The sequence below is a fragment of the Sycon ciliatum genome, chromosome 4, assembly GCF_964019385.1.
Source record: "Sycon ciliatum chromosome 4, ocSycCili1.1, whole genome shotgun sequence".
Classification (NCBI taxonomy): Eukaryota; Metazoa; Porifera; class Calcarea; order Leucosolenida; family Sycettidae; genus Sycon; species Sycon ciliatum.
In genome coordinates this window covers 1,259,629-1,277,617 of record NC_088646.1, presented here as the reverse complement: position 1 = coordinate 1,277,617, position 17,989 = coordinate 1,259,629, and the positions used below count along the sequence as shown (strand labels likewise).

At 49.0% G+C, this 17,989-nt stretch overlaps 2 protein-coding genes across 3 annotated transcripts; one reads left to right on the top strand and one right to left on the bottom strand.

Annotated features, from left to right (window-relative positions):
- Nucleotides 1-1,662: 1,662 nt before the first annotated feature.
- Nucleotides 1,663-17,972, top strand: LOC135813811 (uncharacterized). Of its 2 annotated transcripts, XM_065326819.1 has the most exons (14): nucleotides 1,664-2,334; nucleotides 2,570-2,783; nucleotides 3,065-3,398; nucleotides 3,708-3,809; nucleotides 4,106-4,215; nucleotides 5,474-5,616; nucleotides 5,768-5,832; nucleotides 6,345-6,413; nucleotides 8,108-8,219; nucleotides 8,561-8,706; nucleotides 10,111-10,273; nucleotides 10,725-10,920; nucleotides 16,048-16,215; nucleotides 17,035-17,972. In XM_065326819.1, the coding sequence occupies exons 1-12, from the start codon at nucleotides 2,133-2,135 to the stop codon at nucleotides 10,829-10,831; spliced, it is 1,767 nt and encodes a 588-aa protein (XP_065182891.1). In that variant the 5' UTR covers nucleotides 1,664-2,132; the 3' UTR covers nucleotides 10,832-10,920; nucleotides 16,048-16,215; nucleotides 17,035-17,972. The 2 variants fall into 2 exon arrangements, with proteins under 2 accessions (XP_065182892.1, XP_065182891.1); XM_065326820.1 differs by lacking the exons at nucleotides 16,048-16,215; nucleotides 17,035-17,972 and adding an exon at nucleotides 11,275-11,294 and having other exon boundaries at nucleotides 1,663-2,334.
- LOC135813341 (uncharacterized protein K02A2.6-like) lies at nucleotides 11,663-15,253 on the bottom strand. Its single transcript, XM_065326440.1, has one exon. It carries the CDS (start codon nucleotides 15,251-15,253, stop codon nucleotides 11,663-11,665), a length of 3,591 nt encoding a protein of 1,196 aa, XP_065182512.1.
- Nucleotides 17,973-17,989: the final 17 nt, after the last annotated feature.

Below are 17,989 nucleotides of genomic sequence, written 5' to 3'. Positions count from 1 at the left end.
TTGGTTGAGTTGGGTAACTCCGCTCTTCTTCCTCGCTCACCGGAGGAATTGTAGTCTCCTCGCGCAACTGGGGAGCAGTTTTCATTGGACATTAGTGACGGGACAATGCAACGGGAATCAATGGTACGAGCTGATGAACGAACGCTTTACGGAGGAAAAGAAAAAACTTGCTGTCGGAACTTTCAATGTGCGGGGCCTCATGTCGGCCGTCAAGAGGAACTCCTTGTGTCGAGACCTCTCTTTCTACGGCATAGACGTCTGCACCCTTCAAGAAACCAAGTTACCTGCAGGGCTTGACGAGCAGCGAAACGGCTAAAGAGGGAATGGAGCAGAGTGTTAGAGCACGCGGACGGCCAGTGTCAGTGTGGAGTCGCGACTTGCAGCTGTTCGGCTTGTTGGTCACCCGGAGCTCCGTCAACGCGGGCATAGAGCTAATGCGAGCGTGTGGCCGAGGTTGCGCTGACTAGTTGGCGGCGGCTAGCCGAGCTTGACGACTTGTGCACATACTAATACTTATTGGGAGCATACAGACATGTAGAGAGGTTTGTCATTGAGCGCTTTCGCAGCAACCGTGCTTACCTGTACTTGTATGTGTGGGTGTTTGCCGGTAGGGAACACCAACAACCTAGCACTCGCAAGAGAATAAACAAACAAGCCAGGTGGGCTGAGGACCATGCGAACATGTTGAAAACGAGATGTACCCAAAACGACGAGTGTAAGAACACCGAAAGAGTTGGAGGCAGCCTTGAGTTGGAGATGTCAGCATGTCGCCAGTGGGTAGCTGCACTCATGCTTGCCAATCTGGGCGGTCCAGGACCGGGCACTACCCATATTAAACTTGAAATGTGCGTATCTCTGAATGGCATGCACTTCAATGGGGAAGGGCCAGAAATTGGACAGCATATGGCATCACTTGTCCGCAACATTAACCTGATAATATTTCCACTAAAACTCACACAGGGTTGCCCAGCAGGCCGAGGTTCCCGTAAAACATCGAGGTCCGGATAAGAGAGATATACGCCACCACCCTTCAAGGATCAAGGCGCAGATGCAGCTCCTAAAGCTTTGGGAGGTGAGTAGATCAGCTCACCAGCAAGTGGTCAAAGACCGAAAATCCCATTCAATCTTTCGATCAAGCACAGGGGAAAATCCACAGGGGAAAATCCGTGGTAGAAGTAGGACTGGAGTTGTACTGGAGGTGAACCACTCCAAACTTCATAGCCAGTGTACATGTATACCTCGAGCTCAATCAGAGAGACCAATGAGCTTGCATGACAGTAGACCTTGCGAATCCTACTTGAGCCCAGGGCAACAACGCAAGGAATGGTGTCTTCTAATGATTGTTTTTGTCCAAATCAGCCACAGCAAGCTATGTGCAGGGAGCTGAGATGCCATATCTCTGCCAATCCTGTCGCTTTCTGCTACCGGCTTATTCTAGTTGAATTATACTGATGATGCACATGTTGATCCATTCCCTGATAATGTCTACAGAGGGAAACATTTGGAATTAAGTGAATTGAATGAATGAGATAATTTGGTGCAGTGAGAGACTGAGAGAAGTTGGAGGCATTTTCTTTAAAAAAAAGATTTACCAGAAGCATTGTAGACAAATAGTTTTAAACATTCCTTCCCCGGGCACCCCAAGTCTTTGTCGTTGATAGCACAGCGTGCTAAGACCCGAGAGCGCAGATCGCTTAGAAAAGGAAAGGTAACTGCTCTAGACTCCTGACAGCACATGGTGCCATCTTCCCCCGGTGTAGCTAGTGCCACTGCCGTAGACCTTGGCTATGCATCTCTGTGCTGTTGATTATTGAATCGGCTAACAACGGCCTGATGCTCAGATCATGTCATGATTGGACACGGCCTGTCATAACCTCATGACTTCTCTTGTCATCTGATATCGGTCATCAGGTGTTCCGCTGATGGACACACCTCCACTGCATCAGCCTCAGAATAACAACTAGGGCAGTGAGGGGCATGGCTGTATCAATTCGTAACTTGTTCCATAGAGCTACTAATGATCTCAGTCGCAGTTTGAGAGTGTTTGTAAGTTAGTTTAGGAGCACATCCTCGCCCAGCCATTGGAGTTTGTGCTGTTGGAGGCATTGGATGGCTGACTAAGGAGAGTAAGGATGAGCATCTTCACCAAGACGGGCAGCCCTGGCTGGATAGGTTCAGTCAGTATGTCCAGCTGGCTGGTAGCTCTTGTCATCGTCGTCTGTTTCTTGGTGACCCGAGCTGCACACAGTCGACATGTAGGTCAGGAACAAGTGCAGAGAGCTAGCCAGGACAGTGTTGCTGATGCTGATGCTCTGACTCAATACTATGTGTCAAGTAAGCATGCTGTATTGACCAGAATGCACCAGTTCTAAGTTGAACCAGGGAGTTGTACAACTCCCCTGTTGACTGTACATTGTGACCTTATCTGGGTGTTCTACAGGGGTCATTCATTTGTTAATCCAACACCACAGCACTAGTGCCACAACCCGAACATATCGTATTACACTCTGATATGCATGGGGTGTTATTTTCCTGTGCCCATCTTTCTCATTCACTACCTACTGAACAGCCAGTGGCAGTGACAGCGGTGATGGAAGTCAGGCACATCCATTCCGTACCGTGACACGTGCACAGACGGCCGTGCAAGCATTTAAGAAAGCACACAGCGGTCATGTGCCTGCTCCAGGTGTTGTTGTAAATGTGGCCAGCGGTACTTATGAGTTCTCAGATGCACCGCTGCAGTTCACTAGTGAGGACTCCGGAGAAGCAGGAGCTATTGTAACGTGAGTAGTACACCAATTTAACAATTTAGATGAATCTGTGTACTACATTTGTAAAGTGCTCAACGTGCACTTTTTAAATTCATCTTTTCATTGGTGTGTGTTGGGTTTGTGATGTGCTCGTTTCGTCTGTTTGTGATGCTTTCTGAAGTGCACTGGTGAGGATGCGTGCTGCTCATTTCATGCTCGGAACAAATATGTTAATACGTGTTTGTGTGCATTTGTATCATGGCCCTGCATACAAATGCCTGTGCACATGACTGACTGTACATCTCTCCTTACAGTTACCGGGGTTCGGATACCGGTGCTGTAGTGCTGTCCGGTGGTAAGGCAATCCCCACATCTAGCTGGCAGTTTCACTCCTCTGTATCAGTACAGGCCAATGCTGATAGTGCTGGTGATGCTAGTGTGCATGGCAAACTACATACTGGTGATGCCCAGTACCATCGTCATCACGAGGATTCCAATGATCCACGATCTATCATTGAAGTGACGGGTATATCAGGCGCCGAGCATCCCTGGCTGCACGCTGAACCGGAGAAAGCCAAGCTGGACATGCATAGTCCACATCATGTGTCCAAGCGGCATGTCAATGGACCAACGGTCGATGTTATGAAGGTATGGACAGCTGCACTGGATACAACACTCTGTACTTTTATCACTCCGCTGTTTCAACCTAAGAAGGTCGAAACAGCTAGTTGGCTGGAGATCCAGTATCATCCTTCTTACTTATCCAGCACTGTATTGGATCCATTCTACTTATCACTGTATTGGACGTTTTGGTATTGTTAGGATACACCCGATACACCCCCGTGTGAATGCCTGTGTCTGTGTGTCTGTGTGTCTGTGTGTTTACTACGGTCTATGTATGTGTGTCTCTGTCTGTATGTCTATGTATGTGTGTCGCTGTCTGCACCACGTGGGCAGGTGGATCTGACAAAGCTGAACATCACTAACTATGGAGATCTCAGCTCTGGTGAGCTCGGAGACTGTGCCAATGACAAACTGGAGGCATTCTACTCTGGAGAGGTATGTTCAGTTTGCAGTTTGCACACACATTTGTGCATGCGCATATATAGCATGACATCACATTCAGAGGATGCATGATCATCAGCATATAGCAATGACATCACAAACAGAGGATGCATGATCATCAGACTAGGTGTGAGCAGTAGTTGTTCCATGTTCGTTAACAGGGCTTAGCCGCGGCACACGCCAAGCCACCATTATCATGCAGGATTCCTTTTGATTCATGGGTTCAGCACTGCATGCGTACTGTACATGTGCGTTCTCTTTACTCGATTTTTCTCCATGTAATGCGACAGCCTCTTGTCCTCGCACGCTATCCTGACATTGGTAGCGATGGCAAACCTCAGTTCATGAATATTGCCAAGGTCATCAACAGCAGCAACCAGTTCCAGTATAACAATTCAAGGCAAGTGTCAGTGCCGGTTGTTTGGTTGTCTTTGCTTGCCAGTACAGTAGGTGAACCTGGTTTGAGCAACCACCTGCTTTAAGCAATCACCTTGTTTCAGCAACCACCTCGTTTATGCAGCCTCCTCGTTTCATTAGGCACCTGACCACTATTCTCTGGTACCAAGTAGTGAGTAGACGTGTGTAGAGTGTGCACGGGTCACCCTGGTTGTAGAGACCAGCTGTGTTCAGAGGCCGTGATAAGCTGGTCGATTGGTTGGCCTCTGGAACAAGGTATTACCTACCTGTGTGTGTGCGTACACGAAGACAGAAACCGTGTTGGTGAATGTAGCCAGAACTTGCAAGCTGATTGCTGATACATTGGACTTATTTAACCCCAGGCCATTATGTTAACCCTTTGACGCCCATAGTACGGATCCGTACCAGTGTACAGTGCATACTTTTCAAAGCGCAACTTGGCATAACTCGGCTGTCCCTTGACCAAATCGGACAATCGAAAGGGCTATCGACATTAGAATTGTCTCAGCTATCGGCTCGAAAAAACCCGAAAGCGATCCGAGTTCGGAGAGCGGAGATACGAGACTCGAACTAAATTCGCTCAGCAGAGTCAACTCGAGCGCGTGCATTTTGAACTCGTTTTTAGGGGTTTTCCCTGACTCGCGGCACACGCAGCTACAGATAGTTCACGTCATCGCAACGGCATGTTTCTCAGCTCTCCAGTAAAAAAATTGAGCGATCTGCGATGCCATTTGTTGAAATGGCAGAGAATTTGAAATGGGCGCTCGCAATGCTGGCTTTGGAGCGCCGTATCGCGCTGCGGCGCTGGTTCTGTGGATCGAGTGATGTATTGCTGGCTATCGCTGTGTTCCTATGGCCAAGAGCTTTCCAGAAAGCCCAAGATCACCAAAATCGGCCAAAGGACACCAACATTACGACCAGATAAGTACCTGGGCTCGCGTCTGCAGTGCATTTCTTGAAATAATTGTGGGCCCTAAAGGGTTAATAGAAGAAGCGACTACAATCAACTTCGCTCATAACGACTGCGGATATATCGACAATTCGCGAATAGCACCAGAATTTCCATGCCCAGAGCAAAGTCCATACTACCTGTATACATATAAGGACACTTTTCTGATGCCCTGCCGAGTGTCGTTATACGCGAAGTTGACTGTACACATGCCAGCTGAAGGTGATGAAGCGACTACAAATGTTATCAGCTGATGATAGTGTTTTTGGATTGCAATACTGTACTGCTATAGGCTATCTGCAGTGAAGAATGCTAGTTCAATGTGGCTACACGGCTACTGGGGGCAAGACTGGGCCGATAACTACGTACGTGTTGTCAAACTCGACGGCGCCGCATCCACTGTCACCACGGATACCAAGACACCACCGGTGTATGGTAAGGTTGAGAGAATATGTGTGTGTGTGTGTGATATCCTGGTTAAGGAGCTGTTCTGTTTGGCCCGGGTTAGAGTACATACTTCAAAGCAGTGTAATCCAAGTTGTCAGACCATCTGCCTGTGTGTGACGTCTGTTACTGTTCGCTGCAGGCTTTCACAAGACTGCACGATTCTACGCTTTGAATACGCTGGAGTTCCTCGACTCTCCTGGTGAGGTGAGTGGCAAGCACTGCACATTGGCTTTATCGCAAGGCATGCAGGCGGTATTGAGTACCCTCTATAGTGCTGCAAGTATATGTATTGGCTTAGCAGTGATTTGTGTTTGCCGGCGGTGCATGTCCACGGGCATTGCGTCATGGGTCTAGCCTGTGTCATCTGCTAAGCTCCTAGCCATTGTCATCGATTCTGTAGAAGTACAAAGTTTCGTTTGGAATTAACTTTCGCTATTCGTTAGGGGGCACGAGATAACGAAAGTTTGTAAACTGAAGTGACCCCTTCTGAACGAGACGGGTGACAGACCTCGACCAAAAACGAAATTTAGTACGTCACAAACCTGCTGGTGGAGTGATCTAACGAAAGCTTTCGTGAACGAAAATTTGTGCTTATACAGTAGGTTGGACCACATTGGACTTATACAGTATGTTGGACCACATTCGACTCGTTCATAAACTGTACAACTATGTGATGATGACAATGCATACTCTCATCTTGCTTCCTATCTCTACAGTATTATCTTGACCGAGGCGCCGGAGTTCTCTACTTTGCCTTGCCCGCTGATGCACCTGTGAATGGCGAGGTTAGTTGTAGCGGCTCTTGCATGCTCTACCTACCTGGTGGGCACATCAAACTGGTAGTCCACTTAACCGTTAACTGTGTGTGCAGACAGCTGTCCTGGAAGTAAAGGATGACGATTATCTAAATTAAAACGTTTCCGTGAAGATAAGAATGATATAAACGCAATGGATAGGGTGAGTTGCTCATGGTTTTGTACTCAGTGCGCAACTCACCCTATTCATTGCGTTAATTATTTAAATTGTTCCCATTGGCCTTTACCTTCAAAGAATGTGTTCATGGATACGGTAGCTTTGCTGAGTTCTCTTCTCTCAGTTGTATCCTTGTCCAGTAGCAGTTATTCAAAAACATGCTGGGCAATGCACTGTCTCTACCGTCCTGGTATGATACGGACTGCTTTCGTGTGAGCCTCGGCATGGGGGGGGGGGGGGGGGGTAAGGCAATGGCAAAAGCCAGAAGTGGACAGGATAAGTATTTTGATCCATGGACGACGACACGCGTGTGTGGGTATGGGTGTGTGTGTGTGTGTGTGTGTGTGTGTGTGTGTGTGTGTGTGTGTGTGTGTGTGTGTGTGTGTCCCATATGGTGCAGTGGTATGTGCAGCGATTTCCAATCGATAGGTTGCGGGTTCGATTCCCGACGATTATGGTCACACACGTCTTTCTTCTCTTTCTCAGACTCTTCCTGACTTTTCTTTCATTCTCCTGGGTGGTTACCAACAGCCAGTGTATGCCGGAGTATGTGGTGTGGTGTGTGTGTAGAAAAAGAAAAAAAAAGAAAAAAAGAAAAAAAATGGAAAAATGAAAAATAGGGATTCGCTGGCCAGAAAAAGTCACTTCAAACAGCTGTGTGGTGGATACCAGGCTAAAAATAGTGGCGGTCAATTCATCAGCCTTGCAAGCTGTTGAATGGTGTAATCCCAGCACAAGTTGCTATGTCTAAAACATAGCTGTTCGCTATCATCGCTCCCGCGATGGGCATGTCTGAGGTCTGAGGTCTGAGGTGTGTGTGTGTGTGTGTGTGTGTGTGTGTGTGTGTGTGTGTCAGGCTGCGTGCTCCATCTTCCTCTCTGATGCCCCTCCGGGGCCCACGTGACCCCTGTGGCAGTGGCTCTACAGGACAGGACAGGACAGGTGTGTGTGTGTGTGTGTGTGTCCCATATGGTGCAGTGGTATGTGCAGTCGATTTCCAATCGAGAGGTTGCGGGTTCAATTCCCGACGATTATTGTCGCACACGTCTTTCTTCTCTTTCTCGGTCTCTTCCTGACTTTTTTTTCATTCTCCTGGGTGGTTACCAACAGCCAGTGTATGCCGGAGTATGTGGTGTGGTGTGTGTGTGTAGAAAAAAAAAGAAAAAAGAAAAAAAAAGAAAAAAATGGAAAAATGAAAAATAGGGATTCACTGGCCAGAAAAAGTCACTTCAATCAGCTGTGTGGTGGATACCAGGCTAAAAATAGTGGCGGTCAATTCATCAGCCTTGCAAGCTGTTGAATGGTGTAATCCCAGCACAAGTTGCTATGTCTAACATAGCTGTTCGCTGTCATCGCTTCGGCGATGGGCAGGTCTGAGGTGTGTGTGTGTGTGTGTGGGTATGGGTGTGTGGGTATGGGTGTGTGGGTATGGGTGTGTGGGTATGGGTGTGTGGGTATGGGTGTGTGGGTATTGGTGTGTGTGTGGGTGTGGGTGTTTCATGTGCAGCTGACAGTTTCAATGCAGCCCACAGTAGTATCGCTAAAGAATGTGTCCTTCCTGACACTGGACAACCTCAACGTGATGCACAGTAGATCAGTGGCTGTGGAGAGTGATAGCAGTAAGTATACGTGTTTACATGCGTGTGCATGCTGTGGTGCATGCTGTGGTCTTAGCACTGCATTCATTCCTAGCTTGCTGGTACTAAGATCATCTTCGATGGGAAGTCAATGATTGTTTTCTGTCCCGGGCACGCTCTGGGTAGGTACTGCTTTTGAGGTCCAATCGCATTTTGGACCGTTCTCTGTTAACTGATGGTGGCATGGTTACTTCGTGAGGAAGACATTGTTTCATATTAATTTTGTTTCTATCTATTTTATCTATCCATCTATCTAACTCTCTCTCTCTCTCTCTCTCTCTCTTTCTCTCTATCCGACTTTTCTTTCTTGTCTCTGGTTACAGCGATGAATGTAACATTCTCTAACAGCGCAATCGTAGGTCATGGTGGAAGAGCGTTGAGAGCTGGTGGTGCAGTACAGACTCTGATACACAACATAACTGCTCACGGTATTGGATGTGCGGGACTGTCCCTGGAAGGAGGGGACCTGGTAAGTGTACATGTACCACCCTATGTACAATACACAAGGCCGTCACAGCCGGGGCGGCTGGGGCGGCAGAGGCGGCCCACTTTTTTGGGTTTTTTTTTTTTTTTTTTTTGAGCACACTGCAACAAAGATCGATGATCACGCGCAGCTCATTGCAAACGTGGCAAATTCTTGTCCCGATCGTGCAAAACAGCCTTTCATTGCAGTTACACTGAAATGGCCCCAAATGCCTGGAAATGCTTGCAATTGGCTTCAATTTTTGTCATTTTTCCCGGGGGAGGGACCGGAGGGTTATGTTTGTCCCCGATCGTAGCATCTTCAAAGTTTGTTGCAGGATCAAAAAATCTTTCATTTTAGTTACGCTGAAATGGCACCAAATGCCCGGATATGCTTGCAATTAGCTTCAATTTTTTGAATTTTTCCCGCGGGCGGACCTCCGGACCCCCCTTCCATGGCCGCCCACCTCCAAAGTCGGTGCGACGGGCCAGGTACACACATGAATATCAAAACTGGAGCGGACTATGCTGTTCCTGTTTGTTAGAACCCAGTTCTTCATGACAGTAAGCTGGGAGGAGCTACCTGTATATTCATGGTGATAAGGTGATTAATACCTTAGTTTGGCTGCTCCCACCGCTTTAGGAGCTGCATCTGCGCCTTGATCCTTGAAGGGTGGTGGCGTTCCTACGGATGCGGAAAGCCTGGCTTCCAGCCGAGTCTCACGCGAACCGTGAAACATTTTTTTGGCTGAATTGTGCCCTAGGTTCACAGAATTGCATGCTGCGTATAGTCTATACACTGCACTGTGCATGGATGTCTCTATACCTATCCCACAGAAGACCCCAGGGCATCAGCCTGCACTAGAAATCAGTCCCCGTCGTGTCCACACTCTGTAGCTAGTGATATGTCACGGAGGAGATGACGGTTGGCGTGTAGGACACTCGGCTAGCAACTGTCCACTGTGATGATGGTACATTCATACATGTATCTCTCTTGTCCGGGCAGTCCTGGACCGGGCAATGTCCAGAACTCGGAAATGTCAGTAACTCGGCATCACGTACATTTTGACGAGGATGTTCCAGAGATCTGGCGTGACGTCACTATGTCCACGAACAAGTGGCGAAAGAGTAGTAATATTTCCACTAAAGTTCACCCACAAGGTGCCTGGTAGACCGAGTGCCCGTAACTTTGAGGTCCAGATAAGAGAGATATGAGTGTATTCCCATTTTGAAATCTGTGGCAACCATAGCCAAATCCGGTCAAATGGCAAATGCAAGAGACATGCATGATGTCATTCTGCAGGACACTCCAACCAGAGACTAGACTCGGATCTTGTTTTGTGTTTTCAACGCACTGGACAACACGTCTACCTGTGTGCTAATGCATATTTCTCTCTTTCTCTCTCTCCAGCACTCACTAACACGTGCAAACTCCACAATACAGCACTGTAGCGTGTATGACTTTGCTCGCTGGAAGAGAACCTACAATCCCGGTGTTGCATTCGGTGGTGTCGGCAATGACTACCTACACAATACCATATATGGAGGTCCACACACTGCCATATTCGGAGCATGTATGTTAGTGGTATTGTATTTAGATGCTAGTACTGGTTTTCTATGTACGGTGTATTGCTAATGATGCTTACCAAGTATTGCTGGGTAAGGGTATAGGTACAGTAGAGCTGTTCTTGCCTCGATAGGGAATTGAGATTGAGTGTTGCCCCTCTACATGCTCCTGCCGTAGACATTGAAATCGGATGGGATGACCGGGGCCAGCGCCGTTACTGCTGTTAGCGCGTACATGTACTGTAGTTAACGTACACGCTGTAAAAATGGACCAACAGTGAGTGCTCTTGGCTACAAGGCCAGCTTGACTTCCCAACGACTCTCCATGTCTGCTTCAGAACTGTGTTTCTGTTGTTACTTTCATGCTTGCCTTGGACTGGGCCATCCTGCACCCATGTCTACTCCGCTGGTATAATGATTATTTCATTATTTATTTGTGTGTTGTGTGTGTTTCTACAGGCAATGATTGTCTATTTGCTTACAATAACATTTCCAACATGTGCTTTGAGTCGACTGACACCGGTGCTTTCTACACGGGCCCAGTTGGATTCGTCGTGGCAACGTGATGCATAACAATATCTTCTCTCACATACGAACAACGGAGCACACCGTTCTTGGTGCACCGTCGGTGCAGGCTATTTATCTGGATGACCAGGTAAGATCGGACGTCACCAATTTATGGACACTACCACATGTCTTGGTTGCGCTCACCTTCCCCTCCTCATGTTATTTCTACAACTTAGAACCTTCCAAGCTGGAAGGCTGTTGGAGTGCGCATCCAAGATGTGCTAGAGCTGATTGCCAGTTAGGTGTAGAACGTCAGTACCGTTGGTCAGTGTCGTGCAATGTTATCACATGAGCTGATTGTAAAGTAACTGGTGGTATTAGTGGATTAGATGTCTCTGTTTCGTGCCAAAATATCTGAGTGCGGCTCATACTTGGGAAAATACTGTATGTCTGAACCTTGCTGTTCCTCTCCATGGTGTGTATGGACTACCTGTCTGTGCAGATGAGTGGGTTTCATATCTCTCCATGGTGTGTATGGTGACCAACAGTTAGGTGTGCAGGCTGAGAGAGAGATCTCCCTGTAGCTCTGCTAGTCTATTATACCAATCGTATAGGTGTGACATGATATAGGTGTGACATGATATGAGTGGTATATGATAACGTGTGGTGCCAATGTATAACTAAGGTAACGCAATGCAACACCAGAGCATTAGTACTTGAAGGCAATACATTACACTCTGTAAACTAACACCACTACATTACCCCCTTTTTTAAAAAGAACGCAATTTTGAGTACAAACTGCAGCGTACAGCGCAACGTCGATCAGATGTTGTGTTCAAGGATTGAGCCAATGCAACTCAAGACTAGCTCTGAACCCTAGTGCTATCTCCTCACACCAGTCCCATAGCATCCTTTGCTTTCTGTGATAACTGAACGCTCCTTCCTGCACGGGTCACGATGCCTTCACGGAATACAGCCCCGCCACCGGCAGGCCCTCCAGCCACTCGGCTTCCCAGGTTGGCACGCTGACTCTCCGGAGGGTCATCCGGTCGCGCTGGTAATGCATCTGGGGCTGGTGTACTTCCACTGGCGACTCCGGTCGGACCTGCTTCTGAATGAACAGGACCGGGCTGCACAGGGTGTCCAGTTGACTTAGGCTCCTCCTGTCGTCTCGTCTGTGGCATACTTGCAGGTGGCCGATCTGGGTGAGGAATGCTCGGCTGCCGCAGATGTCGCTCCTGCAGTGTTACCTCTGGCTGCACCTGGCATCCCGGCCGGACCACTTCACGTAAGTGAACACGATTCCGCAAGAGTATTCTGCGTCCATCCGTGATTCCAACCTGTCGTCCGTACTGCTCGACGACTTTCCAAGTTTGTCTTGGGTTGCAGTAACCATCCTGCACTATAACTTGAGTGCCCGGCTTCATTGAAGGAAGCGCTCGCACTCCTCGGCGAGCGTCATGCTGCGTGGCCATGTCTGCCTTGGCTTGGATTTGGTGGGACGGATTGACAATCGTCGGAGTAATTGACGCGGGGAGCCTCGTGCGAACCAATCTACTGAACAGCGCCTCATTTGGCGCCATCCCAATCATTCGGTTGTTGCTGTTACGGACGTCGAACAATACTTGCTGCAGGCGTCGGCTGAACGGTAAATGTGGTTTAAGCCCTGCCATCCGCTCCTTCAGTAAGCGATGAAAATGCTCAACCATGCCATTAGACCGAGCGTAGCGTGGGCTCGATTTAACGTGACGGATCCCTAGGCGTTGGAGGAACGTTGCCATCTCTCTGCCAGCAAACTGGGGACCATTGTCCGAGACCAGTTGTGCTGGCAAGCCGAACCTTGCGAACGTCTCCATTAATGCACTCACAATGCTGGTGGTTGACGTGCTTTGCTGTAGGATCACCTCCGGGTAGCGCGAGCCATAGTCAATGATGGAAAGCAGTTGATGTCCTTCCACATTCACCAGGTCTACTGCGAGCTTCTCCCATACACCTTCAATCTCAGAAGGGAGAAGCTCCTGATGCGAGTTGCTATGTTTCCTATAGCACTCCGAGCAGCGCTCGGCGTACAATGTGGCATCTTTTGTGACACCGGGCCACCAAACTCGACGTCGGAGAGATTCCAGGAATGCAGCTCGACCTGGGTGCCCCTCATGTGCCAACGCCATAACTGCAGTGCGAAGCGCTTCCGGGATGACCACTCTTGCGTTGAAAAGCACGACACCTTCTGAGGCTGAGAGCTGATCGCGTACGATGAAGTATGCCTCTTCACTTGCACTCACAGCCTCCCATCTGGACGTCAGCACTCGTTGCAGAATACTATGTAGAATAGAGTCGTCCTGCGTGGCCTGTGCAACCTGCTCCAGGTCTACTGGACAGGCCTCTAGCACCATGCCAACAAACTCGGCCATAGACTTTGTCTCAGCAGTCGAAGGGGCGTGGCCGGGTAGTGGAGCCCTGGATAAAGCATCCACGCACAAGAGCTGTTTTCCTGGTACGTGCACCAACTTGTAGGTGTAGGGCATGAGAGACACCAGCCAACGCTGTAGCCGGGGAGGTACATCATCAAACGGCTTCTGCACTATGGATATCAGGGGTTGGTGGTCAGTATGCACCTCGACGTGTCGCCCGAGCACGTACTGCCGGAAGCGTTGCAGCGCAAACACGACTCCCAGCATCTCTCTCTCCATCTGCGAATATCGAGTTTCTACCTCTGTGAGAGTGCGGCTGGCACATGTCACTGGTAGCCATTGACCACTAGAATTCTGCTGCCATAGAATTGCTCCCAGGCCACAAGGCGATGCATCACAGCTTATGGCCGTTGGAACGTTTGGGTCCAAACGAAAGTAGGCCAGGTGGTCCAGTGCCTGCACCAGCTGCGTCTTAGCGTCGCTGAACGCGTTGCAGAATTCGCTATCCACAATGAAGGGCACACGCTTTGCCAACCGTCTCACCGGCTCGGAGATGGACGACATATCTGGAATGAATCTTCCGAGGTAGGTTACCATTCCGAGGAAACGTTGCACATCCTGAAGCGACTTAGGCATAGCCATGTCTGCAATGGCCTGCAGCTTGTCACCGTCGGGAGCCACACCGGTGCCCGACAGCCAGTGGCCAATGTACTTGACGCTGGACTTGCTCAACTGGCATTTGTCTGCATTGAGCCGGAGATTTGCTGCTTCCAGGCGCTGCCGGACTGCTGCGAGACGCCTGTCATGCTCTTCCTGGCTGCTTCCAATCACAAGAATGTCGTCAATGTAGACAATCACTCCTGGGAGCCCTGCCAAAATATCCGAGACCACGCGCTGGAACATTTCTGGTGCGCTGGCAATACCAAATGGCAGACGCTTGAAGCGATAAAGCCCACAATGGGCCGCGAAAGTCGTCAGTGGACGCGACTCCTGGTCAAGCTCAATTAGGTGAAATCCCGACTCTGCATCGAGGACTGAGAACACCTGCGCTCCGTCAAGCTGCGCTGTTATCTCATCCAGGGTTGGCAGGACATGTCGCTCTCGGACAACATTCTTATTCAGCTGCCTGTAGTCGATACACAAACACAGTTTGCCACTGGGTTTGCGAACTGGCACGATTGGGGAAACCCATGCCGCAGCCTCTTTCACGGGCTCGATGATGTCAGCATCGACTAACCGCTGAAGTTCTGTCTCTATCTCGTCCTTGATGCTGAAAGGGGGACGCCGAGCTGGCAGAGCGACAGGCACTGCATCTGGCTTGACGGTAATGCTGACTGGTGCAACGCTGACCACATTTCCAGACTCCACCAGGTGGGTTGGCACTAGTAGCTCGAGTTCCTTGATCACGTCCTGGCCAAATAGCACTCGGTGGGAGCCCTTTGGTACAATGAAACAGGCCACAGTGCAGCTACGACTGGCAGATGATAGGGTAACGTCTGCCATCCCCAGTGTGCTGACAACTCCCCCGTTGTAGGCACGGAGAGTTCGGTCACTGCGACGAGTAGGCTGCACTATGTCCGATGTCAAAATTGTTCTCGTTGCACCAGTATCGAGCAGGCCTTCACATGATTTTCCATCCACCTGCAGAGCTGCTGTGAACCAGTGTTTCTGATCAGTGTGCATGGTATACACAGACTCGCAAATTTCATTGGCTTCATCCTCCTCGCCAATAGTCTGGGCTCTAACTTCCTTGCTCTTGGACAGGCAGACAACTTCAAAGTGCCCGACCTTTGAGCAGTGTCTGCAGCGAACTCGCGCAGCCGGGCAATTGTCCTTGTCTGGTGGATGGGTTCCGCCACAGTACTTGCACGTGTGAGCCTTGCATCTGCCGTGCTGACGGTGTTTCACCATATTCACCGCAGCCGTATCCGGTGCTACGGCTGCGACACTTCCCGAAGGCATGTCCAGTGTCCTTCCTGCTTCCTCACTGAACAGCCTATTGTCAACCTTTGAGGCTTCTAATGCGACAGCTTTCGCGATAGCATCAGCTAGCGTTAGTCTTGACTCCATTAGAAGCTGCTTGCGTGCCTCCTGGCACTGCAGTCCGGCTATGAACTGGTCCCGAAGCTGGCCATTCACAACCGAGTCCACTGCAGTCGAGTCAAACTCGCAAAGTGCCGCCTTTTCTCAGAGCCGTCCCATGAAAGAGGTGACGGACTCATCAGACTGCTGCCTGAGTTTCCTGAATCTGTGACGCTCCGCAGTTGCATTTACCGACGGGCGAAAGTATGATTGGATTGCGGCCTTCAAGACTTGGTACGCGTCCTGGTCACCAGAGGGTTCTGCGACCTGGAGACCCTTCACAATGCGGCGAAGAGATAGGCCTGCCAGGTTTAGAAGCAGTTTCTTCTTTTCCCCTGCGCCTGCGACCTTAGCGATATCGAGATAGTCTTCGAAGTCCTCTAGCCATAGGTCGAAATCGGCTGCGATATTGGCAGAGGGGTCCACAACAAATTCGCGTGGTGGTCGACCCTTGACTGCTGCCATCCTGCCTGGCCACAATCCTGTTCACTGCGCCAATGTGGTGACCAACAGTTAGGTGTGCAGGCTGAGAGAGAGTTCTCCCTGTAGCTCTGCTAGTCTATTATACCAATCGTATAGGTGTGACATGATATAGGTGTGACATGATATAGGTGTGACATGATATAGGTGTGACATGATATGAGTGGTATATGATAACGTGTGGTGCCAATGTATAACTAAGGTAACGCAATGCAACACCAGAGCATTAGTACTTGAAGGCAATACATTACACTCTGTAAACTGACACCACTACAGTGTGTATGGACTACCTGTCTGTGCAGATGAGTGGGTTTCATATCTATAACAACACTTTCATTGACTGCCAGAAGGGGACGTTCATTGGCGGTGGACGTCGCAACCTTGTTCATGATAACTACTACGAGAACTGTGACACGGCTGTACACTTGGATGCGCGCGGTCTCAGCTGGATGAGTGCATACTGTCAAAAGGTACGTGCTCGTGGCATTATCATGTGGCTGTGTGTGTGTGTGTGTGTGTGTGTGTGTGTGTGTGTGTGTGTGTGTGCGTGTGTGTGTGTGTGCGTGTGTGTGTGTGCACAACTGAATATGTAGGTGTGTGTGTGTGTGTGTCTGTGTTTGGTGTGCGTTCATGTGCTTGGTGTTCGTGCATGTGGAATGAATTTTTCGAATCACACTGCATACTGTCGTTTCATGTGCAATGGTTGATATGCACCAGTACAACGTGGCATGGATGGCCTGTTAAGTACAGTCGTCCCTCTCTAATCCGGCACCTTTTGCAACGGCATTTTCTGCTGGATAAAAAAGGGTGCTGGATTATCAAATCCTGCCCTCCAACCCGGCCCACATGTTATCATGCATGTTTGTGTTGTACGTCAAAACGTAGGGATTTTCTGTGTCAAACCAAGTACTTTGTGGAATGCATGTCTATAACATACACTTAGGAATATCCTATGTCCTGGCATGGGATATTCCCAAGTGTATGTTGCATGTGTTGTGTATGTTACAATGGTCCCTGACAGTCTGCGATGTACAACTGCTGGATTAGAAAATCGAATTGTGTACAGTTTGAGTGATTTGTTGTAGACAATCACTGCTGGAGGCGGAATTCAAGTGCCGGATTAAAGCGTAGAAAATGAACTGAACAAATCCGTTTTGCCAGAAAGTGTGCTGGTTTGCAAGGGTGCTGGATAAACAAGTGCCGGATTAGAGAGGGACGACTGTAATAATTATGTGCTGTGGTATGTTGTGCTGCCCATGGAGCATTGTTCTTGTTTGGCCTATGCACAGAATGGTTCCTTTCTGGCAGAAATGGAGTCGGTGCACTACGACAAGCCACCCTGGTCCACGCATTACCCAGAACTTCTGACCATATTCAGTGAATATCCTTGCTATCCAGCATTCTCCAGCTTCACTAACAACACCTACTGCAAATGCAAGGAATTTGCCGACGCGTCCACGGCCCAGATTAGCAAGTGGTATGCGTCCTCTTCAGGCAATGTGGAAAAGTGCCCCTAGGTATTTTATACAGTCACGCAGTGTGTGCTGGTCAGGTGGCCGCCAGTAACAGTTACAAGCGGATCAGGTGAACAGTACATGTAGATGTGCAGTGCCTGTGTTCTGTGCTTGCAAGGTCACTGATCTCCAATAGAGAATCATACTGGTCAAAACATGTGCCATGTAGATGCTACAAGGCACTCAATCCAGTGACTAAAAAGTGCCCATGGGACTATGGCAAATTTCGAGATTGCTACATTCTTGAAACTATTTACTATGATTAAACTCGTAGTTCCTTATCTGTGCAGAGTCACAGTTCTCAATGCCAATGGTGGCAGTGCATTTCCCACAATAATAGGGAACCTCTTGCTGATGATTGCTTTTGGCAGGAGACTTGACGTAGCAGCAACATTCGTGATTTTGTCCTTGTTCTTGTGTAGTAAGGCTCACAAATTTCACATGTCTCAGTATCCTCTAAATGAGCTGTTGGATCGTGTGACTATAGACAAACATGAACCATCGCAGTACGTGACTAGATCCTGCTATTCACTGGTTTGAGGGCTATGGAAGGGGTTGAAAGGACAAGGTGCTCTGTTGGTAGTTGACACCTCATGTACTTTACCTGTATGACATAGGTACACATATCCATACTACCCGCACTGTCTGCGTATTGTACAGTGACTTGTGTCTGCTACCATAGGTTACTCGGGGTAACTGATCTGTCCATTCAACTTCATTGTAATCTAGA

Bases quoted from the DNA above. Each gene is read 5' to 3' on its own strand.
- LOC135813811 (XM_065326819.1), top strand. From the start codon at position 2,133: ATGAGCATCTTCACCAAGACGGGCAGCCCTGGCTGGATAGGTTCAGTC. The intron at 3,399-3,707 runs GTATGGACAGCT...CCACGTGGGCAG, and splicing joins CAACGGTCGATGTTATGAAG to GTGGATCTGACAAAGCTGAA. The intron at 6,414-8,107 runs GTTAGTTGTAGC...TTTCATGTGCAG, and splicing joins ATGCACCTGTGAATGGCGAG to CTGACAGTTTCAATGCAGCC.
- LOC135813341 (XM_065326440.1), bottom strand. From the start codon at position 15,253: ATGGAGTCAAGACTAACGCTAGCTGATGCTATCGCGAAAGCTGTCGCA.